Source organism: Lepus europaeus, chromosome X (assembly GCF_033115175.1).
Source record: "Lepus europaeus isolate LE1 chromosome X, mLepTim1.pri, whole genome shotgun sequence".
Lineage (NCBI taxonomy): Eukaryota > Metazoa > Chordata > Mammalia > Lagomorpha > Leporidae > Lepus > Lepus europaeus.
This window is the reverse complement of record NC_084850.1, coordinates 52,120,169-52,146,319: the sequence shown is the minus strand read 5'-3', so window position 1 is coordinate 52,146,319 and position 26,151 is coordinate 52,120,169. Positions and strand designations below refer to the sequence as shown.

General features: G+C 40.4%; 1 protein-coding gene across 1 annotated transcript in view; it reads left to right on the top strand.

Annotated features, from left to right (window-relative positions):
* The window catches only part of DCX (doublecortin), a 111,671-nt gene that overhangs the window by 83,285 nt on the left and 2,235 nt on the right, over positions 1–26,151 (top strand). Inside the window, exons 3-4 of the mRNA XM_062183039.1 lie at positions 6,798–6,900; positions 9,794–9,931. Of these exons, the coding sequence (XP_062039023.1) occupies positions 6,798–6,900; positions 9,794–9,931 (241 nt within the window). The remainder of the gene's footprint in view (positions 1–6,797; positions 6,901–9,793; positions 9,932–26,151) is intronic.

Genomic DNA, 26,151 nt, shown 5'->3' with positions numbered 1-26,151 from the left:
GACTTCTCTGAATAGGTGAAAGTTGACTTTCCTTCTGCAATACGACAGATTAAGTATTCAAAAAATACTTCCTATTACATTACAGCTAAATTCACAATAAATTGCAATAAACATTTTTTACATTTCTCTTTTTTTGAAAAGTTTTATTGATATACAAATCACTCATTAAAGTATATAATTCAATATTTTTCACATATTATTAATTTATTATATTTGAAATACCAAGAGATAGAGAGATCTTCCATACAGAGTGGTTGATACCTTAAATACTCTCAACAACCAGCGCTGGGCCCGGCCAAAGGTGAGAATTGGAAACTCAATACTGGTTTCCCATGTAGGTAATAGGGACCCAACTACCTGATGCCTTCCTGGGAAGTTCAAGTCTTTGAATAAAGAGATCTGTGCCAAAACACTTCATTGCAGAACCAAGGAACTGCTTGCCCAGGCAAAAAAAAAAAAATGTTTTGAAAAACCCAATAGCAAGCCTTCAAGATAACTTCAGGAAAATGAGTTCGATAAAGAAAGCCAGGGTGATCTCAGAAACATTGCCACCGCTCACCAAAGCCACGTTTGTGCCAATCTCTTGGGCAGGCAGGAAATGTTTCAGAATGAGTGTAGCAGTGACTTTTAGAAAAAGCCTCATCTGTAATATTTACTGACTCTTTCATTAACTTATTTTGTGAAGCTTGCCAGTCACTCTCTCTGGGCAAGGCACACTGTTGGCAAGACTGGGAAATCGGTGTGGTTTGTCTTCCTTGCCACGGGGGTTCCCTCTTCTTCACCACTGGGGTCATCCCTCCTCAAAGACACTCTCTGCCCTCCTCTTAACCCTGAATTCTACCAATAGATAACAGTATGGTTGGTCTGTGCAGAAGGTCAGTAGATGGGTCTGAGCAATTGTGCTGTTTGTTCAGAGCTTTGCAGGCTCAGAATCTCTGTTACTTTCATTACCAAGATTCAGCTCTTTTTTTCCATAACCATTAAGAAAAAATCACATTCCTGCCTCTTTGCCTTGGTTCACACAGTTACCTCTGCCTGGAATCTCTCCTAACTCCATTAAACTATTGCCTACTCATCCTTCAAGAGTCAGTTTTTGTGCCATCTTCTCTTTGGAGCCCTCCCCAGTTCTCATGATTAGAATTGTTTTCATTGTCTTCTGTGCTTCCCTTGTTCTTTGTTGTCGCTATAATAGTGCTAACAGCAGACTTCCTTGTATTCTAATTTTTCATGTAGTTCTGACTTGCTTATTATATTGCCAACTCTATGAAGAAAAGTGGCCCATTATTGTACATTTCTGTATCTCTCACACAGTTTCTTTGCACCAGTACATACTTAACGTATCAATATTAGTGAAATTGAACCTTCAATGAAAATATTTTGCATATTGAAAGTGAGCCTTACAGATAATACAAGCAAGATATAACTTCTCAAGGTAACATTGCCTTCCAAATAATTAGGTAAGTTAAATGGAGAGTCTGCTAGCATCAGGCACATAGAAGAACTAACTGCTAGTGTCTGTAATATGTGGATAGAGAATCTAATCAAGACTAAATCAAGTCATAGAGTGAATTTGCCATTTGCAACTAATAGACTCAAAATGCTCTCACACAGTGAGACATTGTCTCCATTTCCCCATATGTACTTTTACATTTAAGTCACTACTGAACCATCCATATAATCTATGGTTCACACTAATGCACAACCAAGCTGGCCTCCCTTCCTCTAACACCTGCTGTGGGTTTTTTTTCCAATGAAATAGCATCAAGTTAATGGTTCAATGTTAATGTGAATTGATTTCATTGATTTTGTGCTGACAGTTGATTAATTATAAAGATAGGTATCATATTTTCATGTTCTTTTCTCCGACTTAAATACCTCTGCTTCCACTTAGCAATGAAAATTTTATATCCACAAGCTAATTTAGAAAATCAGAAATTTTTACTGTAAATTAAGGTGGAGTTTGTGTCATATTAACTGTGAAATTTTAAAAAGCAGCTGTTATGTGTGAGATTCTTTTTTTAAATTTTATTTATTTATTTGAAATACAGAGTTATAGAGAGAGGTAGAGACACAGAGAGAGAGGTCTTCCATCCACTGGTTCACTCCCCTGATGGCTGCAACAGCCGGAACTGCACCGATCCGAATCCAGCAACCAGGAACTTCTTTTGGGTCTCCCACGTGGGTGCAGGGGCCCAAGGACTTGCGCCATCTTTTGCTGCTTTTCCAGACCATAGCAGAGAGCTGGATCAGAAGTGGAACAGCCGGGACTCGAACTGGCACCCATATGGGATGCCAGCACTGTAGGCGGTGGCTTTACCTGCTACTCCACAGCGCTGGCCCCTGTGAGATTCTTTTGAGTATTATCTATTTTTTTTAAAGAGAAGGCATTTTTTCTTATTGACAGATAGAGTTAGACAGTAAGAGAGAGAAATAGAGAGAAAGGTCTTCCTTCCATTAGTTCACCCCTCAAATGGCCGCTACAGCCAGAGCTACACCGATCCGAAGACAGGAGCCAGGTGCTTCCTCCTGGTCTCCCATGTGGGTACAGGTGCCCAAACACTTGGGCCATCCTCTACTGCACTCCGGGGCCACAGCAGAGAGCTGGACTGGAAGAGGAGAAGCCGGGACTAGAACCCGGTGCCCATTTTTTGGGATGCTGGTGCCGCAGGCGGAGGATTAGCCAAGTGAGCCACGGCGCCAGCCCCTTGAGTATTATCTCTTATCCTCCAATCTTCCTCCTGCTTCTCCTTATTCTTTTCCCACTTTCCTTTTTTTTTTTTTTCAGGCAGAGTGGATAGTGCAAGAGAGAGAGACAGAGAGAAAGGTCTTCCTTTTTGCCGTTGGTTCACCCTCCAATGGCCGCTGCAGCTGGCGCATCTCGCTGATCCGAAGCCAGGAGCCAGGTGCTTCTCCTGGTCTCCCATACGGGTGCAGGGCCCAAGGACTTGGGCCATCCTCCACTGCCTTCTCGGGCCATAGCAGAGAGCTGGCCTGGAAGAGGGGCAACCGGGATAGAATCCAGCGCCCCAACCGGGACTAGAACCCAGTGTGCCGGCGCCGCAAGGTGGAGGATTAGCCTGTTAAGCCATGGTGCCGGCCTCCTTTCTTTTCTTTCTCTACTTCTCCCTGTCCTTCTACTCCACTACATACTGAGTTTCAGTTACAGTAGTGGATGGTTTTCCTGTCCATAAATTAAAAACATTATCCACAAAGACGTTTCTTTTTTTCAATTTGCTAAAATGTTCTAACACATATTGGACATTGACCAGGATAAATGAGTATTTTTATGTCTAGGCTTTGTAGTATTCTTTCTTTTACAGTGCATTTGAAAGGCAAAGTGATGGGGAGAGAGAGATATATCTTCCATCCACTGGCTCACTACCCAAATGCCTGAAATGGCCTAGGTGGATCCAGGGTGAAGCCAGGAGGCTGGAACTCAAAACAGATCTCCCACATGGGTGACAGGGACCCACGTATATATACACGCACTAGTAGGAAGATGGAATTGAAAAAAACAAACTCAGGCACTCTGATATAGGATGTGGGCATCCCAAGTGGTGTCTTAACTGCTTTGTCAAATGCTCATCTCACCATATATGCTTTCAAACCTTTGAAGTCAGGAATTTAGGAAGGCTTGTTCTCTCTAGTAATTGAAATATTTGTCCTGAATTGACACAGAACATCTGGGTGCTAGTCCTAACTCTGCCATAAGCTGGCTGTGCATCCTTGGACTACTTTGACTCTCTGGGCCTTGGATTCCACATATTTAAGATGGAGAGCATTCTATTTTTCCAAGACTGTAACAAAGATGGGGAGCTTCTGTGTCTTAATATCCAAGGCATTTGGGGAAGCTGGGTATCCATGTGTGCAATGTGTACATTTGGGAGCCAGTAAAATGTGGGTTGGGATCACACCAGAAATCTGATGCTGAACAGCTGGATTGCAATATGAATGTGTTTTAAGCCAGCTCCACCATTGTGATATGTCAGAAACACAGGGGACTTGGCCTTTCTTAGAAGCTTCCCAAAGGAGAAGTTATCTAAAAGCTTTTACGAAAGCTGAGTGGGGGTAGAGAGGCCTAGGATTGAAGGAGAGTGGATCATTGTCAAAGCAACCCCCAAAACAATTTGTAAAATTTAGTTGTCCTACAATAGGATATCAAGGAATGTAACTGAGATGTACAAATCATCCCTTTCGTTAAAATTTTTGAAGTAATTCACAGTCATGTGAAGAATAATTTCTGAGTTCATCGTCATTTCTCCTTTCTTCTTAAATTCATGTTTTGTTACTCTTCAAAGCCTCTGAATCCTACAATGTCTGTTGTTTTCCACAATTGATTTAGTCTTTCATATTCCTACTTTTGTTTCTTTATGTATCTTTATAAAGCCTCTCAATGTTCCCACTTATCTTCTCTGTATGCTGTTGGGCAGAAACATCCATGGCTAAATTTGAATTATGTAACAAGCTTTCTAACAGCAACCATGACAAGATAAAGAGGGAGGGATAAACTTGGTCTACATTCAGAAACCTGTGATCCAGAAGGGGAGGACTAGGTGAATACAAGTGAAAATACAAGGAGATCTTAAAACAAAGTGCTAATGCCTAAAGGCCACTAGCTGAGGAACACTTCATGATGAGGACTCCTTTACTCATGACCAAAAAAAATGGTAGATAGGGTCAAAGCTAGTCTCAAAGACATCACAAAAATCTTCAGAGACAAGGAAGTGGCAGTAGACAATTTGGGGACAATTAATGTATCAGAGTTAGGGCTACAGTTTTTTTTTTTTTTTTTTTTTTTTTTTTTTTTTTTTTTTTTTTTTTTTTTTTTTACCAACGTCCTAGATATTACTGGGAGGTCTGTAGCAGAGCTCAAAGCCATGTATCCTCTGTCATAGGCTCTGCCACCAAGACAATCTGCAGGATGCTTATTGAAATCACAATGCCAGTCAGTGACTGGGGTCACTAGGATGTGGTAATCAATAGCTTTCAACTTATCTACAGACACTCCTAGTGCTCATGACACCCTAAATTGAAATGTTCTTTCACTGTACATCAATCAGACCATAAGCTCCATGGTGTTATTGCCTGAGTCTTATTCATCCCAGTCTCTCCAGTGACTAATCTATATATGTATTGTCAAGTGGTTAAAAGCACAGTCTCTCTCTCCTCTCTCTCTTTCTCTTTCTCTTTCTCTCTCTCTCTCTCTCTCTCTCTCCTCTCTCTCTCTTTCTCCTCTCTCTGTTTCACTGTCTGTCAACTAAATATTCTTTTAAATAATGCTTTTTAAAGCACAAGCTTTGAAGTCATATCTGCACTTGTCTGGATTCACTGTCATCTGGATAATTTGTCGTATTTGGGTCTTGGGTTTCTCATCTTTAAAATAGCAATGTCAATAATATTGACTTCTAGGTTTTGTTGGGAGGGTAGAATGAGATGATAGATTTGGAAGTAATTAGCAGAGTGCTTGTCATTGAGTAAGCCCTCAGTCAGCGGTAACTCTGACTGTCGTTACATGATCATGGGATGAATGGGTGAAGGACAAGTGAGCTGAAGAAGAGTTTTGGCCTATTTAATAAGGTTGGGACCCAGGACTAGGAAAAGGCTTAATAGGAGCTACCCTGATAGGCCTCCAAATCTTCCTCCCTCCTCTGGGCATCTCTTGGATGTTTGGGAGGCTGAGAAAGATCACCTTAAGCACCTCTTCCTTTGTATGAGGCTTATAACCATCCTGCCTGGGGTACCAGGAATTGAATAGAATTTGAGTGGGAGATGATGTTATTAATATAAACATTTTTCCAATATAACATATTTTTTCTGTACCCAGAAATCTGCTGTTAGTTTGTGAGCACTGTGCGTTTGTAAAGCCATTGCTGGCAGCATGAATGGGGAGCTTAGAACAATTAGAGGCTTTGAACACTTTCAAGCTAAAGAGTGGGATAAGCATGTTTTGACTCTGTGGTTTCTACTGGGGTTTCCCTGATGTGCTGGACTAATTATCAAATGTAATTAGGAAAGCTGAGAAGTGGGGAGGCTGCATGGAGTAGTATACTTTCCCAGGGACCATCATTTCTTTGTGCAAAAAGGGGGTTGGTAAGAATCTCTCTCTGTTCTGGAGAAGCAGCAATCATAAGGCACTAGAAGGCAGGAAGGGTCTTGGCACATGACTTTACAAGCCTATTGAGGAACCATGCTTTTGATGAACTTTTAGGTAGTCAGCCTAGTTTCCCCCTCCGGGTTTCTCAGGGAGGAGTGGTAACCTGAGCCACTACCAAGTTTTTGGCTTATTTTTAGCAAAAGTTCAATTTGAGGGTATCCAATGCAGTTAAGAAATGGTGTCCTTCTTTTAAAAGTCTCCATTTCTTGGTTAGCTCCAAGATCCTATCCATCACAGGCTGCATAACATCTTTATTGTCTGCTTTTGTCTGGACCCCTGGCCCAAGAGTTGAGCCAGGAACACTCTCTCTTTGAAGGTCTAAGAAAAGGTGATATTTGTTGACCTGTTTGCTGGGTAATTTTTCTTAAAAGGGAGGCATTCCATTCAGACATAGTCTCAATCTTACCCTTGAGGCAATGGAAACAATGAACACATGAAACATGAAAATATGATGACGCTAATTGTGCCATTATTCAGCAGTGGTTGTTGAGCAGATTATAAGTGTTACAGGTGTTTGAGAAAAAAAAAAAAAGATTCCTGGGATCTGGAAATGATGACCTAGATGTCAAGCTTTTTTCATGAGTGTGAGTTTCATTTCACAAGACCACCAAATACCAACCCAGTGTTTCTGGTTTCTTCATAGGTTACTTGTCTCCATGATTTCTTTGGTGATGATGATGTGTTTATTGCCTGCGGTCCTGAAAAATTTCGCTATGCTCAGGATGACTTTTCTCTGGATGAAAATGGTAAGCATATCACTGGGTTTTATTGTTCCATTTTTCTTCTTTCTTTCCCTAAGAATTTCCATGGGTTTATATTGTCTGAAGAACACTTACGCATGATACCTCAAGGACAGATATTGTTAGATTTTTCCCTGTGTATTTGGATACATGGGTCACTATATGCAAGGTTGATGGGATGTCCTAAAGACCTATCCTCCAAACCCAATAAAGCTCACCATCTGCCCTGACAGTGACCATATTTTTGAAGCACATATTGTATCACATGGATTGATAGGCACAATCAGATCACAGGAAGGAATATTTGGAGTTAAAATTTATGAATATATATTCATTCTGCTCACGTGGATGTGTCTATTCTTAAATTTTCCACTGTATCAGCATCAAACATTTTTTTCCTAGCAAACTCCTTAGGCTTTCTGTCCCATTTTCCTCATTTTGTGATTTAGGATTCCAGAGCGCTTTTAATCTCATGATGGAGATGAACGTATGCCCATCTATTTTCCCTTGTTTGAATCCAAGCTCCAGGTATAAGTTTAAGGGTGAATCAGCTCACACAGAAATAGGGTTTTTGATGGAAAGACACATTCAAATATATTCCTCACTTTGCAAAAATTGAAGTATGAGAAAAACAAAGGTGGGATTTCTAATATAGACTTCGCATATAGCTCAGATGACGAGAAGCCTAAAAGAGGTGGCATTTCTGCTGTATTCCATTTGAGAAAAGGCAAATGATCATACAATAGCTAAATGAGTGCAGGCTATTTCCAATTCACTCTATCTTCTACATCTCTAGGTATAGGCAGTGACCACTAAAGTTCATCCACCAAAACAAGAAGTAAAACAAACAAAAATGAACTTTCCCCTTAATTGAGTTTCCTGAAATACTTAATTTACAAGAGTAGCTCCTCAAATCTTTCTGGTTAATTTATACATCAATGTACCTTTAAGTAGTGGACAATAAGGAGATATCCAAAGAAATGATTATTCTTGTGGTGGCTGTTGGCCTGTTAAGATGTCTGCATCCCACATCAGAGTCCTGGCTCTGGCTCCAAACTCTGGTTTGCTGCTAATGCCGATTCTTGGAAGAATCAGGTAATGGTTCAAATAATTGGGTTCCTACCACCCATATGAGAGACTTGCATTGAATCCTTAACTCCTGACTTTAGTCCTGGCCATTGTATTTGGGAAGTGAACCACTGGATGAGAGTTTTCTTTCTGTCTTTCTTCTCTCTATCTCTGTCTCGCTTCCTCTCAAATAATTTTTTTAAAAGAAAACACTACTCTGTTCCCAGATGTTTGATTCTACTTTTCATATCACAGGACAAGGTTGAGAAAATGTCAGTGGAAAGATCACTAAACTGAGACTCAGGAGACTTGGCTTGTAGTTGTTGTTCTGCTACTTTCTTGCTTCCTGGCCCAAAACAAGAGGCTGCTCATCAGCAACATAAGTATAATGATCCTCCTAAAAATTTAGCACTATCAAAGCCCCAGATGACCACAGTATGGAATACTGAATGATTGCCTGATAAAGATGCTCACTATGTGTTAGATTGGAGTTGAGGCAAATTCAGGAACATCTGGCACATTCTCCTTCACAACCATGAGCTGAATGACAGAGTTACTCCTGGCACATTTATTCATTAAAACACCATATGGGGTTAAGATAATGTGCACCAAAAATCAAAAGAACTCTATGCATGCAAGATGATGGTGGTGATAGTGCTTATTTATATAAAATTACATAATGGGCTGATGTTTAGCCTAGTGGTTAAGATGCTCACATTCCACATTAGTGTGCCTGGGTTCAATTCATAGCTCCTGACTCCAGCTTCCTGTTAATGCAGACCCTGAGAGACAGTGCTGATGACTCAAGTAATTGGGTTCCTGTCATCCACATGGAAGACCTAGATTGTGTTCCTGGTCCCCAGGTTCAGTCTGGTGCATCCCTGACCATTTTGGGCATCTGGGAATTGAACTAGTGGATGGAAATTCATGTTCTCTCTCTCTCTCTCTCTCTCTCTCTCTCTCTCTTTTTTTTTTCTCTCTCTCTCTCTCCCTCTGCCTCTAAAATAATAAATAAATAAATTTAAATGACATGAAATCCATTATGTGAATATTATAAATTTGTGGCATATAATAGACAATAAATGATAGTTCCTACTCCCACTTTTAAATTATTCATAGGTGGTTGATCTGTGTAGCTGCAACCTCTGAGCTATCAATTTTGACTCCAAGGAAACTAATTAAAGGATGCATCAATTGATGCTGTTCTGAGATATGGTTAAGTCATTAGCAAATAAATGAGTTGGCTTTTTTTGCACGGAAGGGGGAGACAAAGAGAGAGAAAGAAAGATAAAGAGACAGAGTTAGTCCTCATCCTCTGTCTCATTCTCCAAATGCTCACAATGGCTGGAGGGGCCAAATCTGGCAAGTGTAAACCCAATCCATTTCTCTCATATGGGTAACAGGAAACCAATTACTTGAACTCTCACTACTGTCTCTCAAAGTCCAAATTAGCAGAAGACTGGAGTCAGGAGACAGAGCTAGGGATCAAACTTTGGCACACTGATATGTGCTTCAGCTGTCCTAACATGTCTTAACCACTATGCCAAATGCCTACCTCAGGTGGACTTTTAATTACCTACTTGACTGAATTTTGAACTCCTGCCCTTGTTCCATAATCCAGGGTCTTAAATACGTATCTTAGTCCAGATGACTTTTGAAAATTCCCCCATGCCACCTACCCCAGAACCATAGTTCCTACAAACAATGAGGACCACATTAGAGCCCTGAGCCACTGAGGTGTTTTTGGCCTGTTAGTTGTTCCTGTTTCCAAAGGCTAGTGACATTCTCAGCCTCAATTTTACCTCCTACTAAGCTGTCTCTTTTGCTTCAGAATGCCGAGTCATGAAGGGAAACCCATCGGCCACAGCTGGCCCAAAGGCATCCCCAACACCTCAGAAGAGTTCAGCCAAGAGCCCCGGCCCTATGCGCCGAAGCAAGTCTCCAGCTGATTCAGGTAACGACCAAGACGGTGAGTGATCTTCTCCTAACTGTGCACGCTGACTTCATTATGTTGGCCAGTACCCTCTGCATGCAGAGGATTGTGTTCCTCATGAGTACTACTGTGTCTCCATGAGAGCAAATTCTCGCAATTCAGAGATCAAAACCTTCAAATGTTTTTGGAATCATGGAGGCACAGCCATAACCTCGATTCTACTCAAATGGATGCAGACCAGAAATCTGGCCAATTTGTCATGCTTGCTGTAATGCTCATTGTCATCATTGTCATCATTCTCATGCAGCAAAAACATATTCAATAAAATTATTGAGTCAAATTTTAAATTGGAAATCCAAATAGAGAATAAGAATGTAAAAAATGACACCAATAAGTATCAACCAGGTTGATGTACTCGAGCTTCAAATTTGGCTCTGAACTAATTACAAACTAAAACAAAAAGGAAGTCAAGTGCACCAAAAATATACATAAAAAAGAGATAAAAGGTAGATCACATCATTCTCCCAATGAGGAAAGAAAACATAGAACTAGTTCTGAAAGAAAACAGTAAGATTTGTCATAAAGATTGTATTTAATGGGTAGTGAGTTATCTAAAAAATGTGTTCTATGGATAACCGCCAACCCATGAACTATTTGTTAGCAGTCAGTCTGTGATGAGATTAGTAGCTTGTGCCAAATGTAAATCAACTATGCCACTAGGCAAACCATTTAGTTCAGTTTACATTTTTTGAGAGCACAATTTTATTGATAAAGGCAATAGTTTGTTCATTCATGCACTGACTCAAACTCTTTATCTTGTCTTGGACTCACAGTTTGATTGGCATTGATTTAAAGGGCAATGTTTTCCATTCTTTTATTAAAAATAAAAGACCACAGAAGCCCAAGTTCATAACTTTAGCACACTCAAGCACAGAAAATGTGAGTTCTTCATATTAAGGGCATTTTGTGGTCCAGAGGACTTAAACATTTATCTTGGCAAGGTTCAGGATTCATCATGAGAACTCTACTAGCCTAAGAGCCAGGGGGAAGTCAAGCCCCCTTCCATCTGGGGCAACTTGAGCAGCCTGTTGGCTTTGAAATTCCTGTGCCTGGGACAACAGCCTGCCAGGAGTATGCATATCACCAGCCACTGCTTTATACTCAGGCAAGGGGAACTAAATTATAAAAAGATAGCCTAATTTTTTTCATTCTTACATACTTTCATACTTTGCTCATCCTATTTTCTCACACCTGGAATGCCATTCCTCTGATCTGCCACTTGTCTTTGCTTGAAAACTGATGTTCATACTTCAAGACCTCTCATAGAGTAGAGATGGCTGTTCTGTTCTCTGTAATATCACAGCATATCATTCATATCTCTGGGATAATATTCGCCAGACTGTGTTGCAAAATGTGTATTTGTTTGTCTGCTTCCCCAACTAGATACCAAGCCCCTCAAAGAAACAAGTCATTACCTTTATTTTTGTATCCTCAGTGCTAAGCACAGTGCCTGACCCCTAGTAGATGCTCAAGTAATGGTTGTGAATGAGTAGGTATGCAAAAGAACCTATCTTACCCTGTATAGTGCAAGGTAATGTTTGTTGAAGGAATACAAATACATATGTGTTGATGATCTATTTTTCAAATGTGAAGAAGAACATATGATTATATCTAAACAAATTCCTATTGCTTAACTTCAAAAGACTTAGCTTTTAACGTTTGGACTGAATAAAATTGTCTGCATAGTTTCTAAGCAGAAGGTTACAAAAAAATAAGATGGACTTTAAAACACTTGGTCAGGTTTTACAAAATATATGAATAATTGTTTAGCTAATCATTTTTCAAAAACAGCTATGTCTTGGATTTTTAGCTGCATTACTTGTATCTTGCTGTGACATAAATTACCTCAAGACTAGTGGCTTAAATAAGTATTTGTTATCATAGAGTTTGTGAGTCAGGAATCCTGGAGTGGCTTAGCTGGATGGTTGTGACTCAGGATCACTCATGTTGTTATAGTCAATTAGGGATACTGTTAGGGGCTACAAATATCTGAAGCTGAAGTGAGTTGCAAGATACACTTCCAAGATGGCTGTTGGCAGGATCTCTCACAGTAATAATTCAAGGGAGTGAACAAGAAAGAAGCTGCAGTGCTTTTTATGATCTGGTCTCCAAAGCCAACACCCTCAGTTGTTTTATTCTATTCATTACAGTCATTAAGTCCAGCCTAATTCAAGGGGAGAATTAGGCTCCACTGCTTCAAGGGAGGTATCAAAGAATTTTAGGACCTGTTTTTTTGAACAGCTATATAACTCATTGGTTTGAAATTCTCAGGTGGTATTAACTTGAAGAAAATAGATTCTCTTTGACAATGTAATCAGATGGTTACCCAGAACACATGAAGACAACGACCTGCAATTAAACACTTTTAATTGATAAAATAAATGTCAAATTATTACTCTCCAGCATACTATCTCCAAATTTCCTTTCCACAGAATGTACACCTCAATGACTCTAAGATATTAAAGACATAAATGTAATGTGAGATTTCTTCAAAAAGGTCATGGGAAATGGGATTAAAAGATGTTTATTTTGGTTCAAAACATTTTGAAATCCACGCATGCAAGGGAGCATCACAAATTTCATGAAAAATTTATATGATGAGAAAAGCTATGCATGAATTTCAAAGATCTTTTTATGACAAAATAGACTCATCTTTTAACTCAATTTTCCCCATAAACTTTTGAAGTACCCTTGTATAATAGGACTTAATATTTGTCAAAATGAAAGGATTTATAGTAGATCCTAACTGAGGATTAAGCGGCAAGACCTGCTCTCTTGCTCCTGCAGAACTCGCTCGCTAAAGGAAAGGAATGAGGATTTATCCAAACGTACAAGATATGCAGAGTAACCAATTTGAGAAGAGGAGGGGACTTTACTTGGCAGATATCAGAATTATAAACAACCCTTGTTCTCTACTACCATTCTAAAGTGGTGTTTTCAGTAGAGAGATTTGAAATCTTCATTTCAGAGAGTTCATGAACATAAATGAAGCAAACTCTAGTCTAGACCACCTTCATGACAGTTTCCAAAATGTTTTGGCTTATCTCAGATTATGTGTCTACAGCTTCTACATTATTTCAGCCCCAAAAGACATAAGGATCCATGTAACATGGCCATGCTCATTCCATGGAAGTTCATTTAGTCAAGTCCAAGGCATCCATTCAGTGAATATCCCAAAGGAGCAAAGCTGATCTTAGGCAAAATAGTACGCTAGGTAAGGTTTGGATGTGTCATATCCAAATGCTCCTTTCCACCCCCATTTCACTCACAATCACTCCAAGCTGGAAATTGGAGGGAGTTAGGACATGGAAGAGAATACAGAGACATCTCTCAAAAAAAGGCCCAAACTCACCATGTCCTAGCTTTGTAATTTGGGACAAATTTCTTACCTTCTGTAAGATGTAGTATCTTCTTTGAATAATACAGTTTGCATATCTAAAGATAGGAATAATTTTCCAGTTGTCAGCTATTTATAATTGTAAAGTAACTCCCAAAGAATAAGAATCAGATAACCATGATGGTGATTTATAGACAATGCATAGTTTTCAGTTGACATAAATATCTCCTACAGATGTTTGACATTTAAGAATTGTTTCATAAAAGGTCAAGATTTTTCTGTGCTATTAGCAAAGGACATACACAGGCTAATATATGTTTCCCTAAAGAATAATGATACTGGGTTGGTTTGAAATTCTTTATTCTTTTCTAAGACTTGGCAGGTGGTACCACCATGTTTGATCCTGTGTTAGTCTGACTTGTATCTGAAACTTTTGGATAGATTCACATATCTTTATTCAACCTGAATCTTGTGGAAGATAGGCAATTTCCAGGGAATTTTAACTACCTTCTTTTGAAGGGAAATGAAAGCCTAAAATGTTACTCTTTAGCAGGGATTCAAACCAAATGAAACTTTGGCTCAGTTCAGATTCAGTTAAAGGGATGTTTTGATGTTCTAGTTCATTAGAAAACATATAGGTTTGATTCTACTTTGAACAAATCTGATATATATATATAATATATATATATTATATATATATATATATTCCAATTCATGCTTCAGTAAATATCTGGATTCATTTTAACTTGAGGTTTATTAAATTGATGCTCTTTGGTCTGTAACTTGCATCATAATTTGATTTCTTAGTGTTTAGTCCTTAAGTTGTCTGTTTCCCGTACTGTCCCATGAATAAATCAAAGACCTTGTAATTCATTCCCTTCTAGTTCAGTCCCCACTCCTGCCAATATTGAGTGTGACCTAAATGGAATGTCTGTTTCTACGTCCTAAACTCAAGTTTAGGAAGGATTTTGTTCATATAATCCTGCTCTAAGGAGCCCATTCTCACTGACCAGAGTTAGTGGACTCCTGGAATCCAAGTCCACATTAGCCACGTCTGCCTTTAAAGTAGACGAGGGAGCTATAATAAGCAGATAAAATTGGAAGCCAGAAGCCCTCTGTAGGATATTTGAGGAAAACTTGCAGAGTGCTGTTTTGATTGCCTTTTCATAGACAGAGGTAAGCCTGACTTCAGAACAAAAGGAAGACATTTCCCATATGCCTCTCTCTGCTCCTATTGCAGCCATTAATGTGTTAACTTTCCCTTTATGCAATTTTGCCACCTATTGAACTGAATTGAATTGAAAGGACAAAATTGCTAGTTGCTGGGAAGGAATCTTCTCTTCTTCTGTTATTTTTTAAGAATCCCTCAAAGAAGCTAATTACCCACCCTGGTAGGCTGAGAGAATTGTAATGTGATAATTGGCTTGCTATTCTTCAATAGTCTATCATTGTTGTAGCAACCCAAAGTTCTCCATGTCCCTTCCCCGATTCATACACACCTATTCCTGAAAGTCAAACCTTCCCTGTTCCCAAATTCCCCAAAAAGAATGTCTTCTGTACCAAAATATACACCTTTTTTCAGAGGCAGTCAAGAGACACAAAACAGCAGAGTGTATGGGAATTGTATCCCCAGGTCCTTCTTTTCTGAACAGAGAAACTACTTTTGGAGGGATCCAGCTGTTCTGACCTTCCTTAATGTGACTAACTAGACTAATTGTTTCCTATAGAAAAATAATGTGAGCCACAATTGCAAGCCATGTATGTCATTTCAATTTTTTAGTAGCCACGTTTCAAAGAGTTAAAAGAGACAGGCTGAATTAATTTGATCTATTGAATTATATATTCAAATTATCTCAGTATGTAATCAATATAAGAAGTTATTGAGATAGTTTAAAATCTTGGAAATTGGATTGTACTTTATACTTATAGCACATCTCAATTTTGGCTAGCCACACTTCAAATGATCAAGTCATGCATGACTAGTGACAACTATATTAAAAACAGAATACTTTCTTCTCCAGCTAAGTAAGGTTTGAGATAACATTCTTTTACATAAAAATAAGTGTTGTGTTTTTTAAAAAATAGTTTATTTGGCCAGCGCCGTGGCTCACTGGGCTAGTCCTCCGCCTGCAGCGCCGGCACCCGGAGTTCTAGTCCCAGTTGGGGCGCCGGTTCTGTCCTGGTTGCTCCTCTTCCAGTCCAGCTCTCTGCTGTGGCCCAGGAAGGCAGTGGAGGATGGCCCAAGTGCTTGGGCCCTGCACCCGCGTGGGAGACCAGAAGAAGCACCTGGCTCCTGGCTCAGATCGGCGCAGTGCGCTAGCCACAACACACCGACAGTGGCAGCCATTTGAGGGGTGAACCAACGGAAAAAGGAAGACCTTTCTCTCTGTCTCTCTTTCTCTCACTGTCTAACTCTACCTTTCAAAAAATATTTTATTTATTTGAGAGGCAGAGTTACAGACAGATAGAGGGAGAGACAGAAAGAAAGGTCTTCAATCCACTGGTTCACTCCCCAAATGGCCGCAATGGCTGGAGCTGGGCTAATCTGAAGCCAGGAGCTAGGAACTTTTTCCGTGTCTCCCACGTGGGTGTAGGGGCCCAAGAACTCAGGCCACCTTTTAGTGCTTTCCCAGGCTATTAGCAGAGAGCTGGACCAGAAGAGGAGCAGCTGGAATGCTAACCAGTGCCCATATGGGATGCCAGCACCACAGACGGAGGCTGAGCCTAGTATACCATAGCACCATCCCCAAATGTTGTGCTTTTGCAAAATATTTCCAAATCCATCACCTCAGTTGTCTTGAAAAAATGACACCATGAAAGGTTGGAAAAGAATAATTATGCAGTTTTATTTTAGATTGAGAAGCAAGATACAAGAGGTTCAGGATACTAAGACCTTCTCAAGGTTACACAACTATTTAGCAGACAAGAACCAGAATCCAGCTTTCCTGATCTCCCAGGAGGCATTTTTGCAGTGTCCCCTGTGAGAACTAAGGCCATCCGAAATCACCTACTCAACAATGGATGGAATCAGAAACATAAAGGAAGCAGAAAGCGAGACATTTATTGATAACAGAACTTGAGAGTGGTGACCAGCTGGTAGAAGTGGGTATGCCTCTCAGAAGTTTAGTTCCTTTTGGCCGGCGCCGTGGCTCACTAGGCTAATCCTCCGCCTGCGGCGCCGGCACACCGGATTCTAGTCCCGGTTGGGGCGCCAGTTCTGTCCTGGTTGCTCTCTTCCAGTCCAGCTCTCTGCTGTGGCCCAGGAGGGCAGTGGAGGATGGCCCAAGTGCTTGGGCCCTGCACCCGCATGGGAGACCAGGAGGAAGCACCCGGCTCCTGGTTTCGGATTGGCACAGCGTGCCGGCTGCAGCGCGGGCCGTGGAGACCATTTTGGGGGGGGTGAACCAATGGAAGGAAGACCTTTCTCTCTGTCTCTCTCTCTCACTGTCTAACTCTGCCTGTCAGAAAAAAAAGAAGTTAGTTCCTTTTATACATATCATGCAAATTTCACTTCCCCTTAGTTTGAGCAACTTTAAGAGGCACAATTTAAACAGCAATGCAAGGAGAGGGGTAGGCAATGGGAGTTGGATGTCACTGGGCAGGTATGATAGCGAAGGAAGAGGCAGAGGGTTACACTGTAGTTATGTAGTTGAAATTTTAAGAAGCTATGAATTAACCTATGTGTGCATGAGCACCTGAAAACAAAAGTTTCTTCAAAAAAAGGTAACAACCTTAGAACTGCACCTTAGAAGCTGTCCAGTATTTTATACTACAAAGTCTTGCCCATACCCCAGTAGCACTGTAGGTTGTCCCAGCCTTTCCCCAAGGGGATTGCATTTTCCCATTGCCAGGGGGGTCTACTCAGTATGATAACACTAGGTAGTAAAACATTAGGAGGAATTTTACCTAATTTTTATTCAGCAAATCCTTTGTCCAGGAAGATAGAAGAGAGGAAGAGGAAATGGTGTGAAGAACTGGACCCATTCCCTTAGAAACCCCCATCTAAATGTAAACCAGGTACTATCAAATTCTCTCTGGAGAGGTACCCATCTGCTCTGACAGATGCTGTACCCCATTAAATCTTGCTATTGTGCTTGCCACTCCTCTCTGTCTCACATTTGAATTTTTTCTTGCATGAAGTTAAGAACCTATTCCACTCAACTCCACTAAGTGAGCTCATCAGTTTTTTGTTTTTGTTTTTAACTTAGCATCCTTTGCAGCTGGGGACTAGGCCCGGGCATCATAGTTGTACTTAGGCTAAGCTAAGTTCTTATGAAAATACATCATTGGTTCACTTCTAACATAGCCTGACATGAGGCATGGTGTGGAACATTGAGCATGGTGAATGCCAAGATATATTGGATGGTCAGATGGTTCCTGTTTCTCTGATTTCTTCCTTTTTCCCCCACCTCCAATTCAGGGATGTGGGAAATCAAGGGGTAGAGTACTGTCCTATTCATTCCTTTGTGCTGCTTTGAATGTAGCTACAAATAATGAAGCACCTTTGTTTCCTGTTCTCTGTCTTAGACATTCTAACAGGTCCCCTACTGTCATTCCAAGGGGAAGTGATGCCCTTGACAAAGCCATTGGAAAACAAAACCTTCCCTAGCCTCTTTCCCCAGTTGAATCTCTCTAAAATTGCAGCTTATGTCAGTTTAATGGGAAGATCTACCCTGTAAAAAACAACTTTTCCCTTTCCATTGGAGAGCCACTTTGGAAATGGTTGGAGCAAGCAGTATAGTGAAGGCCATTGAGCACTCTGTGGTATATGGGATATGGAGATATCTCCCTAAAATAAAAGTCCTATCAGCCTGATTTAGCGACGGACTTGAATTTAAATACAGTTAGATATCCAGAGGTTGGATGAGGTACCTAATAATGCTAGGTTCTCAGAAAAATGTGATTTTTCCTCAAGATGTATTCCCTGTCACTAAGAAATTAATGACTTAATTTGGGGAACCAATATACATATAGATTTGAACCTTTTTAAAACTTACAAATACTGTACATGTACTAACTAATTTAATCTTTATAGCAATCTTATGAGGTAGGTACTACTATTCTGTTTTGCAAATGAAGAAACTGAGGCATACAAAAGGTGAGTGACCTGCCCCAAATCACACAACTAGTAAGTGATAGAAGTGAGATTTGAATGCAGGCAATCTGCACAATACACTATTTTTTAGCCACTATACTTCAATACATTGTTATTAATTTAATTATGTGCTAAATGAATGGGAGATACAAGCAATGAGTGTCCTTGGAACTACTGGAATCCACGGGGGAGAGCATTTATCAGGAGCTAAGGTAGTAAGGGAAGGTTTCCTGGAAGCACTAGTACTTGAAGGAGGGTTATATATCAACTGATAAGGAGCTGAATGTTTCTGGAAAGGAGGAAAGTATGAACAAAGGAGCAGAGATGGTAATGAATATTGTATATGAGGGTAGAGGGAAGAAACTCTTAATTATACATCTCCAAACCCAACCTTCCTTCTGGACATCAATTCCATGAATACCTACAAAATAATTCTGTTTATATGGGCCAAATACAATGTAGTTAAAATCAAAAGCATTTCCTCCTTCCAATTCCTTGTCCACAATTGAATTATCATCCTCTCAAGGCTCAATACCTTGGTGCTACTTTTGATGCTTCCCACTCTTTAATCCTTCATGTTCAACAAATCCTGTGGATATTGAACATGTTAAGCATCCCCGTATGATTTGCATAGCAGTCCCTTCTTTCCCTGATGCCTAGATTATTTCACCTGATGCCTAGATTATTCTAGACTCCTAATATTTTTGCTTCAAATTTCTGTTCCCTTAATCATTTGGTGTGGTGCCACCATACTTTTCTTGAAAAATACCATTGTCATTGTGTTACTCCAAAACTTTCAGTGGCTTCATGTGGAATTCATTGATCAACTCCTCATGGTAATTCTGAGAAGGTAAAAAGAGAGAAGGAAAGAGGGCCAAGGGATATGTTTTGGGGAGCACATCAATAGAATGGAAAAAGCAGAAACAATGGTCTATAACCTCAGGAAAACTTTAGTGATCTAATGCCTGAACAGCTAGCCAAATAATTAGTCCTCAGCCTGTATGTATGGGTTCATGTCTCATCTCTTGTGAAAGGGGATTCCCTAACTTGGTTCCTCTAAATTGCAGTTACTTAATTTCTCTCATTTTTAGTAGTGGCAAGGAAATATCAACAGAACAGATGATTTATTGAACCCTTCCTATAACCCAGGCACTTCACCAAGCTTTATATGTGTACTCTGTCATGCACTCATCAAAACAGCAACAATTGAGTTATTATTATTCAAATGTCAGAGACAGGGAAACTGAGGGTCAGAGAAGTTGGATTAGGACCAAGCTGAACACAGATCTAAGAAATGGCTAAACCAGGATTTGAAACTTGTACTGATTCCAAAGCCTGTGTTTATTCCACAGATTAAGAACAGTGTAGTTGTTGCCCCCAGAAAAACCAATAGTGAATATTGACAACTGGCTGACTACACCAGAAACACATTCAGAGCAGAACCACTTTCAATAGGAATAAATGTTTACAACATGATTAAACCTGAAAAAACAATCCTGGCATTTCCATCAGTCCTCACACAGATGTTTTTTTTTTCTTGAGAGAAACTCAACTGTATCAAAACATTGCAAAATTAGATACATATACTTGTTACACAATAGAAAAGACACTCACCCCATCCTTGTTTAAAGGAATCACAACTGCATATTAATTAAGATATTTTAGGGAGCAGATTTCAAATTCCAGTTTTGTCTTCTGAAGCTGTAGTATCTCACAACCTCTGATTGAATTTGGCTTGAGAGCCCACCCTACAGTCAAGTCATTGAAGATCTGTTTTAAGGTTCTCAGTCCTTGCTTCTATAATAGATGGGCCTGGGGAGAGGCACAAAAGATTTTCCACTGAGCAGAAACAATCAGCCAAGGCAATCCAGACACCCCACCCAAGGGATCTTTAGAATTGATGTGTGCAAACCGCAGGATCTGTCTCACGGTCTTGTTCTGAAGTAAGCTGAAACTGCTTTGGTTCCATTTGGATGGCCTTCCAGAAAAAAAAAAATTCTCTGTAAATATAAAGAGAAAATGGGGTATCTTTGGACTGGAGTGATGGAAAGTTCAGAACACCTCAATGTGAGACAAATGAAGTGTCTGGATTGTGTATTGGTATCTCCCTTCACAAGGCATTAGGGAGTTAGAGAACACAAGACAGATAATGAACGACAAAAGGTCTAAGCTTAAGCAAATTTTGACATGGATTGTGTGAACAATGGCCCAATTTGTGACACAGCAGGTTAAACCACTGCTTGTAACACTGACATCCCATATTGGAGTCCCAGTTTCAGTGTTGGCTGTTACACTTCCCATTTAGCTTCCCACTAATGCACCTGGGACAGCAGCAGATGAGTCCAAGTACTTGGACCCCTGCCATTCATGTGAGAGACCCAGATGGAGTTACAGGCTCCTGGATTCGGCCTGGCCCAGCCCCAGCCATTTCAACCATTTGGAGAGTAAATTAGTGGATGGAAGAAATTCTCTCCCCACCCCTATTGCTTTACCTTTCAAATAAATAAATAAATAAACCATTTTTATAAAAGAAATGTATTTCATGAACAATCCCCAGAAGCCACCACCCATTGAGGAGAAGCAGAATTTATACCCTTTAAACAAGTCCTGCCCTGTCTCAACCTCTATATCCTTGTTGATTTAAAGAAGACTAGTGGGAAATATTTCAAAATAGACATCAAATCAAAACCAACAGGTTTGATTTTGAGCTGGGCTCAAGAACTCAGATTACAATAGGACAGAAAGGCCAGGGCTAAGTGAATGAGCATTGAATCAGTTTGTTCTCTATCTAAAAGTTGTAAGAAAAGCAAATAATTGGCCCTTCTTTTTTGTGTGTCATTCTGGTCATGGGAACATGAACCCAGAAAGTATGAGAGGTCTCCAAAAATTTCATGGAAAATGCATGTTACAAATGCCTCTGCATGGATTTGAAAATTTTGCACCAAAATATACTTATCTCTTAATCCCATTTTCCAAGAACTTTTTGAAGTAGCCTCAAGTAGCAAATGCTTTGGCTAACTCACTGTGCAGACAGCTCTTTAATCACTACACCTGGAGCCACTTACATGGGCCTTATACACAGCTACATCCTAGTTTTCAGGGATCAGTCTAGCCTCTAGGCAAAGGAATACACAGTCTGGAGCTCAGCACCATCTCTGCCTGCCTCATGACCCCACTCTGTCCTTGGCTACTCACATAATAAACTAGATTATCTCTTTGTTCTTTGGGAACTAACTGTCCACTCCCCACTTTATTTCTAACTCCCTAAAACCCATTCCCCCCCACCATATATTTATATCCCTATAAATCCATATTAGCCAACCTACTTGCCTCGCCAGTCGCCCTGTTTGTGCTTCCCTGTTTCTTTCTGTGGTGAAAGGTTGACACAGCCAAGAAGCTAAATATGAGTACTGTGGCAGACAGGCACAATCACTCAGGGCAGCCAGTGAACGATGACTGTGAAGGGCCAAGCATGGCAATTGTGTTGCGTACCTGAAGGGCAACAACTGGGGAAGGAGGAGTGACAAGACAGGGCAGATATAGCATCTTTCCAGGGAGCTCTGTAGCATGAGGATAATTATACAGCATGATGGCTACTCTGTCTGTTACTAGTTCATGACATTGTGTATGTTTCTCAGAACAAATAGGTTGGAAGCCTTGAAGAAGGATATCTCTGGTGTATGCTTCTACCTTTTCCTATTCCTTTATCTTTTCTTTGTCACAACCTTCCCCTCATCTCTCTAAGCCCCAACAGAAAATTGTTATAGGAAGGAAATTCAATAGGAAGGAAATCCAGAAGCAATTCATTTAAAAAGAAAGTCCATGTGACATAACCCGAAAAACCAACTTTGGAATCAGAGACCTGTGTTCAAATTATTACTTTGCTATCCTGAACTGGATAAAGTGTGATTGTGTGTGTGTGAGTGTGTGTGTGTGTGAGAGAGAGAGAGAGAGAGAGTGAGAGAGAGAGAGAGAGAGAGAGAGAGAGAGAGAGACATGCCAGATCCATCATAGGCAAATATTATTCTACTTTTGTTGATAAGACAGACAAGGAGACTAAAAAGTTTTCAAAGCACATTGTTGCAAAAGGAAAAATGTGAACTTCACGAAAGGAAAGAAAGGGATGAGACAATTCAGACTGTGGAGAATTAAAAGGTGAGAACTAGGCCAGGCATATCGTGCAGTGATTAAGACACCCCCTGGGACACCCACATCCCATATCAGAGGGCCTGGGTTCAAGTTCTAGCTTTGTTTCCAGTTATCACTTCCTGTTGTCATGCACCCTTGAAGGCAGCAGGTGATGGTTCATGTATTTGGATCCCTGCCATGCTTGTGGGAGGCTTGCATTGAGTTCTGAGCTCCTGGCTTCAGCCTGACCCAGGCATTTGGGGAATGAACTGGCTAATGGGAGATCTCTCTCTCTCTTTCCCCCTCCTTCCCATCCTTGAAATATTTTTTTTTAATTTAAAAGGTGGGAACAGTGAGACAGTGTTGTTATTCTGAGGAGGGAAATGAGAATGATAAGTGTGTGAGGCAGAAGACACTCCCCACCCTGCCCCGGCAACCAGGCACTCTCAAATAACCTGAGAGCTCAGGATATGTAGTAAAGAAAAATAAAGGAAATGTGTACTATAAAATGGTACCTTCTATTTACTCTTAAAATATGACAACCTTTTGACATAGATTCACCTATTCAAGAGCACATACAGTTCATCAAACTTTATTTGCATTATTATTTGCTACTTTTTAATATTTATATATGAATTGGCTCCAGAATTCATAGCAAATGGCACTCTTTAATATTTTTCTCATACAGTCAAAGATAAAATGTGTATTGAATACATTTTTATCCAGTTTGTAAATTGTAGGGCTCCTTCAACTTGTAAGGAATCATGCTTGTCTGTGCATGCCTACATTTTCTCATTTCTCCACATCTATCTGTGGATTTCATTCCATGAAGGAACTCTGGAAACAATGCAGTGGTAGTTAAATTATTTAAAAAATAATTTTCAAGATGCTTATTGAATTTGGACAACAAACAAAGTCCCTTATTTATAGATAGCTTAAGATTGATTGGAGGAGGAACACATATAAATGTATGCACATATACAAAGAGTATATAAAAAGACGTCTATATATGCATTAAGTATCCCTAAAGTTCTGGGGTGAAATGTTCCACAGGATACTGAGAAAAGAATAGGAAGTTGCAGAAAAAGCATATATGTCCAGATCCCTAGCCAGGAGGTTGAAACTGACTCATGTGTAGATATGCCTGTGGTTGGTAATTTTCTGTGTTTTTGAAAGGCCAATGGGCTCGTTCTCAGTTAAATAAATATGTAGGTTTAAAAGGCAGTTGGGAGTACAGTAGTTATCCCTTTGTTGAATAGCTAACAAATGCTGGCAAACTAGGATCTGTGAAGGATCCAGGGGTCATGTGGAACAAATTGCCAAACTGGAACTTACCTGGGGGTGAGGGTCTTAGTTGTTGCATCGTAGGTTAAGCAGTCCTTTGGGATGCCAGCATCACATATCTGAGTGCTAGTTCAAGTTCCAGCTATTCTGATTCCTATCCAGATCCTTCCTGATGTGCTTGGGAAAGCAGCATAAGATGGCCCAAGTAAATGAGTCCCTGCCACCCACGTGGTAAATCCAGGCAGAGTTCCAGGCTCCCAGCTTCGGCCTGGCCCAGACCTGCTATTGCAGCCATTTTTGGGAAGGGGCTGTAAATCAGCATGTGGAAGATATCTCTCTCTGTGCGTGTGTGTGTGTGTGTGTGTTTGTGTGTCTTTCCCTCTGTCACTCTTTCAAATAAATAAACTTTTTTTTTAAATGAACTTACCTGGCACTGCTTTCATCTATTAGACCTCAAGTGAAGTGAGGGCCATTTCAGAATATTTTCCTTGTGATAACTCCTATATTTCTCAAAGATCTGCTCCTTATCTTAAATGCTAGGGGACAGGTCTCACTGGGGAAGTGCTCAGGCACTATAGGAGGTCCATTAATTGTTTCCACTATTAGATCCTTCATTCTTAAAAGTGTAGTTGACTGCTTTGCCCAATTTTGGCTCCACGGACTCTTCCCTTTCCTAAAGTGCATTTTGCATTCATGGGAAAGCTCAGTGCATAGGCAAAATCTAGCTCCCACATTCTCTGTGCTGTTTTGCACAAGTCATGTTCTTCTATGGGTGGCTTATATGATACGTAAACATAAACATATATAACTGTGAGTGTATTTGGCCTCTAGGTCCTTATCTACACTGTATTCCTGCTCTCTGTCCCCATTGCCTTAGTCCAAGACATTAACACTCCTCACCTGGACTAAAACCATGTCTTCTAACCAAGTTCTTTGTTTCTACCCTTCCTCTACCTGACTTCAGTCTCATTACAGCATCAGGAGTGACATTTTTAACATGCAAAATTTGATCCTATTGCTTGCAATTTAAAATCCTTCTATGACTTCCCTCCAGAAATGAAAGTCACACTTCTTCGTACGCCTCAGAAAGGTCACGAGGATCTGGCCCTTGTCTTCTGTCTCCAACTTCATCTCTTTGAACTCAGCTTGAGCCATTCTGAGCTACTTGTAGTTCTGTAAACAACCTTCATTTCTCTCCCCCTGCTGGTGAAACTTGAATTCCTAGCTTTCCTCTCTCCAACTCTGCCCTTGCTATCTTCTCTCCAACTCTGATTCATTTTTTTCATTTTTTTTATTTTTTAAAGACTTATTTAATTTTATTTGAAAGACAGAGTTACAGAGAGAGGTAGAGACAGAGAGAGAGGTCTTCCATCCACTGGTTTACTTTCCAGATGGCTGCAACGGCTGGAGCTGCGCCGATCCAAAGCCAGGAGCTTCTTCCAAGTCTCTCATATGGGTGCAGGGGCCCAAGGACTTGGGCCATCTTCTACTGCTATCCCAGACCATAGCAGAGAGCTAGATCAGAAGAGAGGAAGCCGGGACTAGAACCGGTACCCATATGGGATGCTGGCGCTTCAGGACAGGGCTTTAAACTGCTGCTCCACAGCGCCAGCCCCTCATTTTTTTTTTTCTTAACAGCTTTATTAAGATACAATTCATATAATATACAATTCACCAATTTAAAATGTAGAATTCAGTCATTTTTACTTTAGCCACAGAGTTGTGCAACAATTACCATGATTTAATGCCAGAATTAGCTTTGCTTCCCCATGGACATCTCACATCCATTAGCAGACATTTTCCATTTCCCCCAGTTCCTCTTCCACCCCAGCCCCTGGCCACTATTAATCTACTTTGTTCTCTATAGATTTTCATACTCCAGATTCATCTTTCAAGATTTCTCAAGTGTTACCTCTTGTTTGTCTCCCAGTCCCCTGATTCCAAAGTCTAGGCTGCAATATTTCCTGCTCATAGTTCTGTCTTGGCATTTATTCTACACTGTTTTTGCCTGCTTTCCCACAGGAAGTAACATACTCATCTCTGAAACCCCAATATCTAATACTTTGCCTGGCTCATAGTCGTGTTCTTTAGCTACTAACTGTTTGAGTGGCAGGGAGGCACGTTTCTCAATGAATGGGTGAGAGATGGGTGAACACACAGCTAAAGTCTGATAGTGGATGGCTAAGTGCCCATTTTTCAGCACACTTGCACATGAATAAACTCAGCAAACCACCCCATGGCTGTGTCTTCCATCTCTGGAGATAATGTGCAAGCCTCAGAACCTAGGGAGACATTACTGTAAGTGGTGCAGGAGTTATATCCTCAGGAAATATTCATGATACAGTGGTTTAA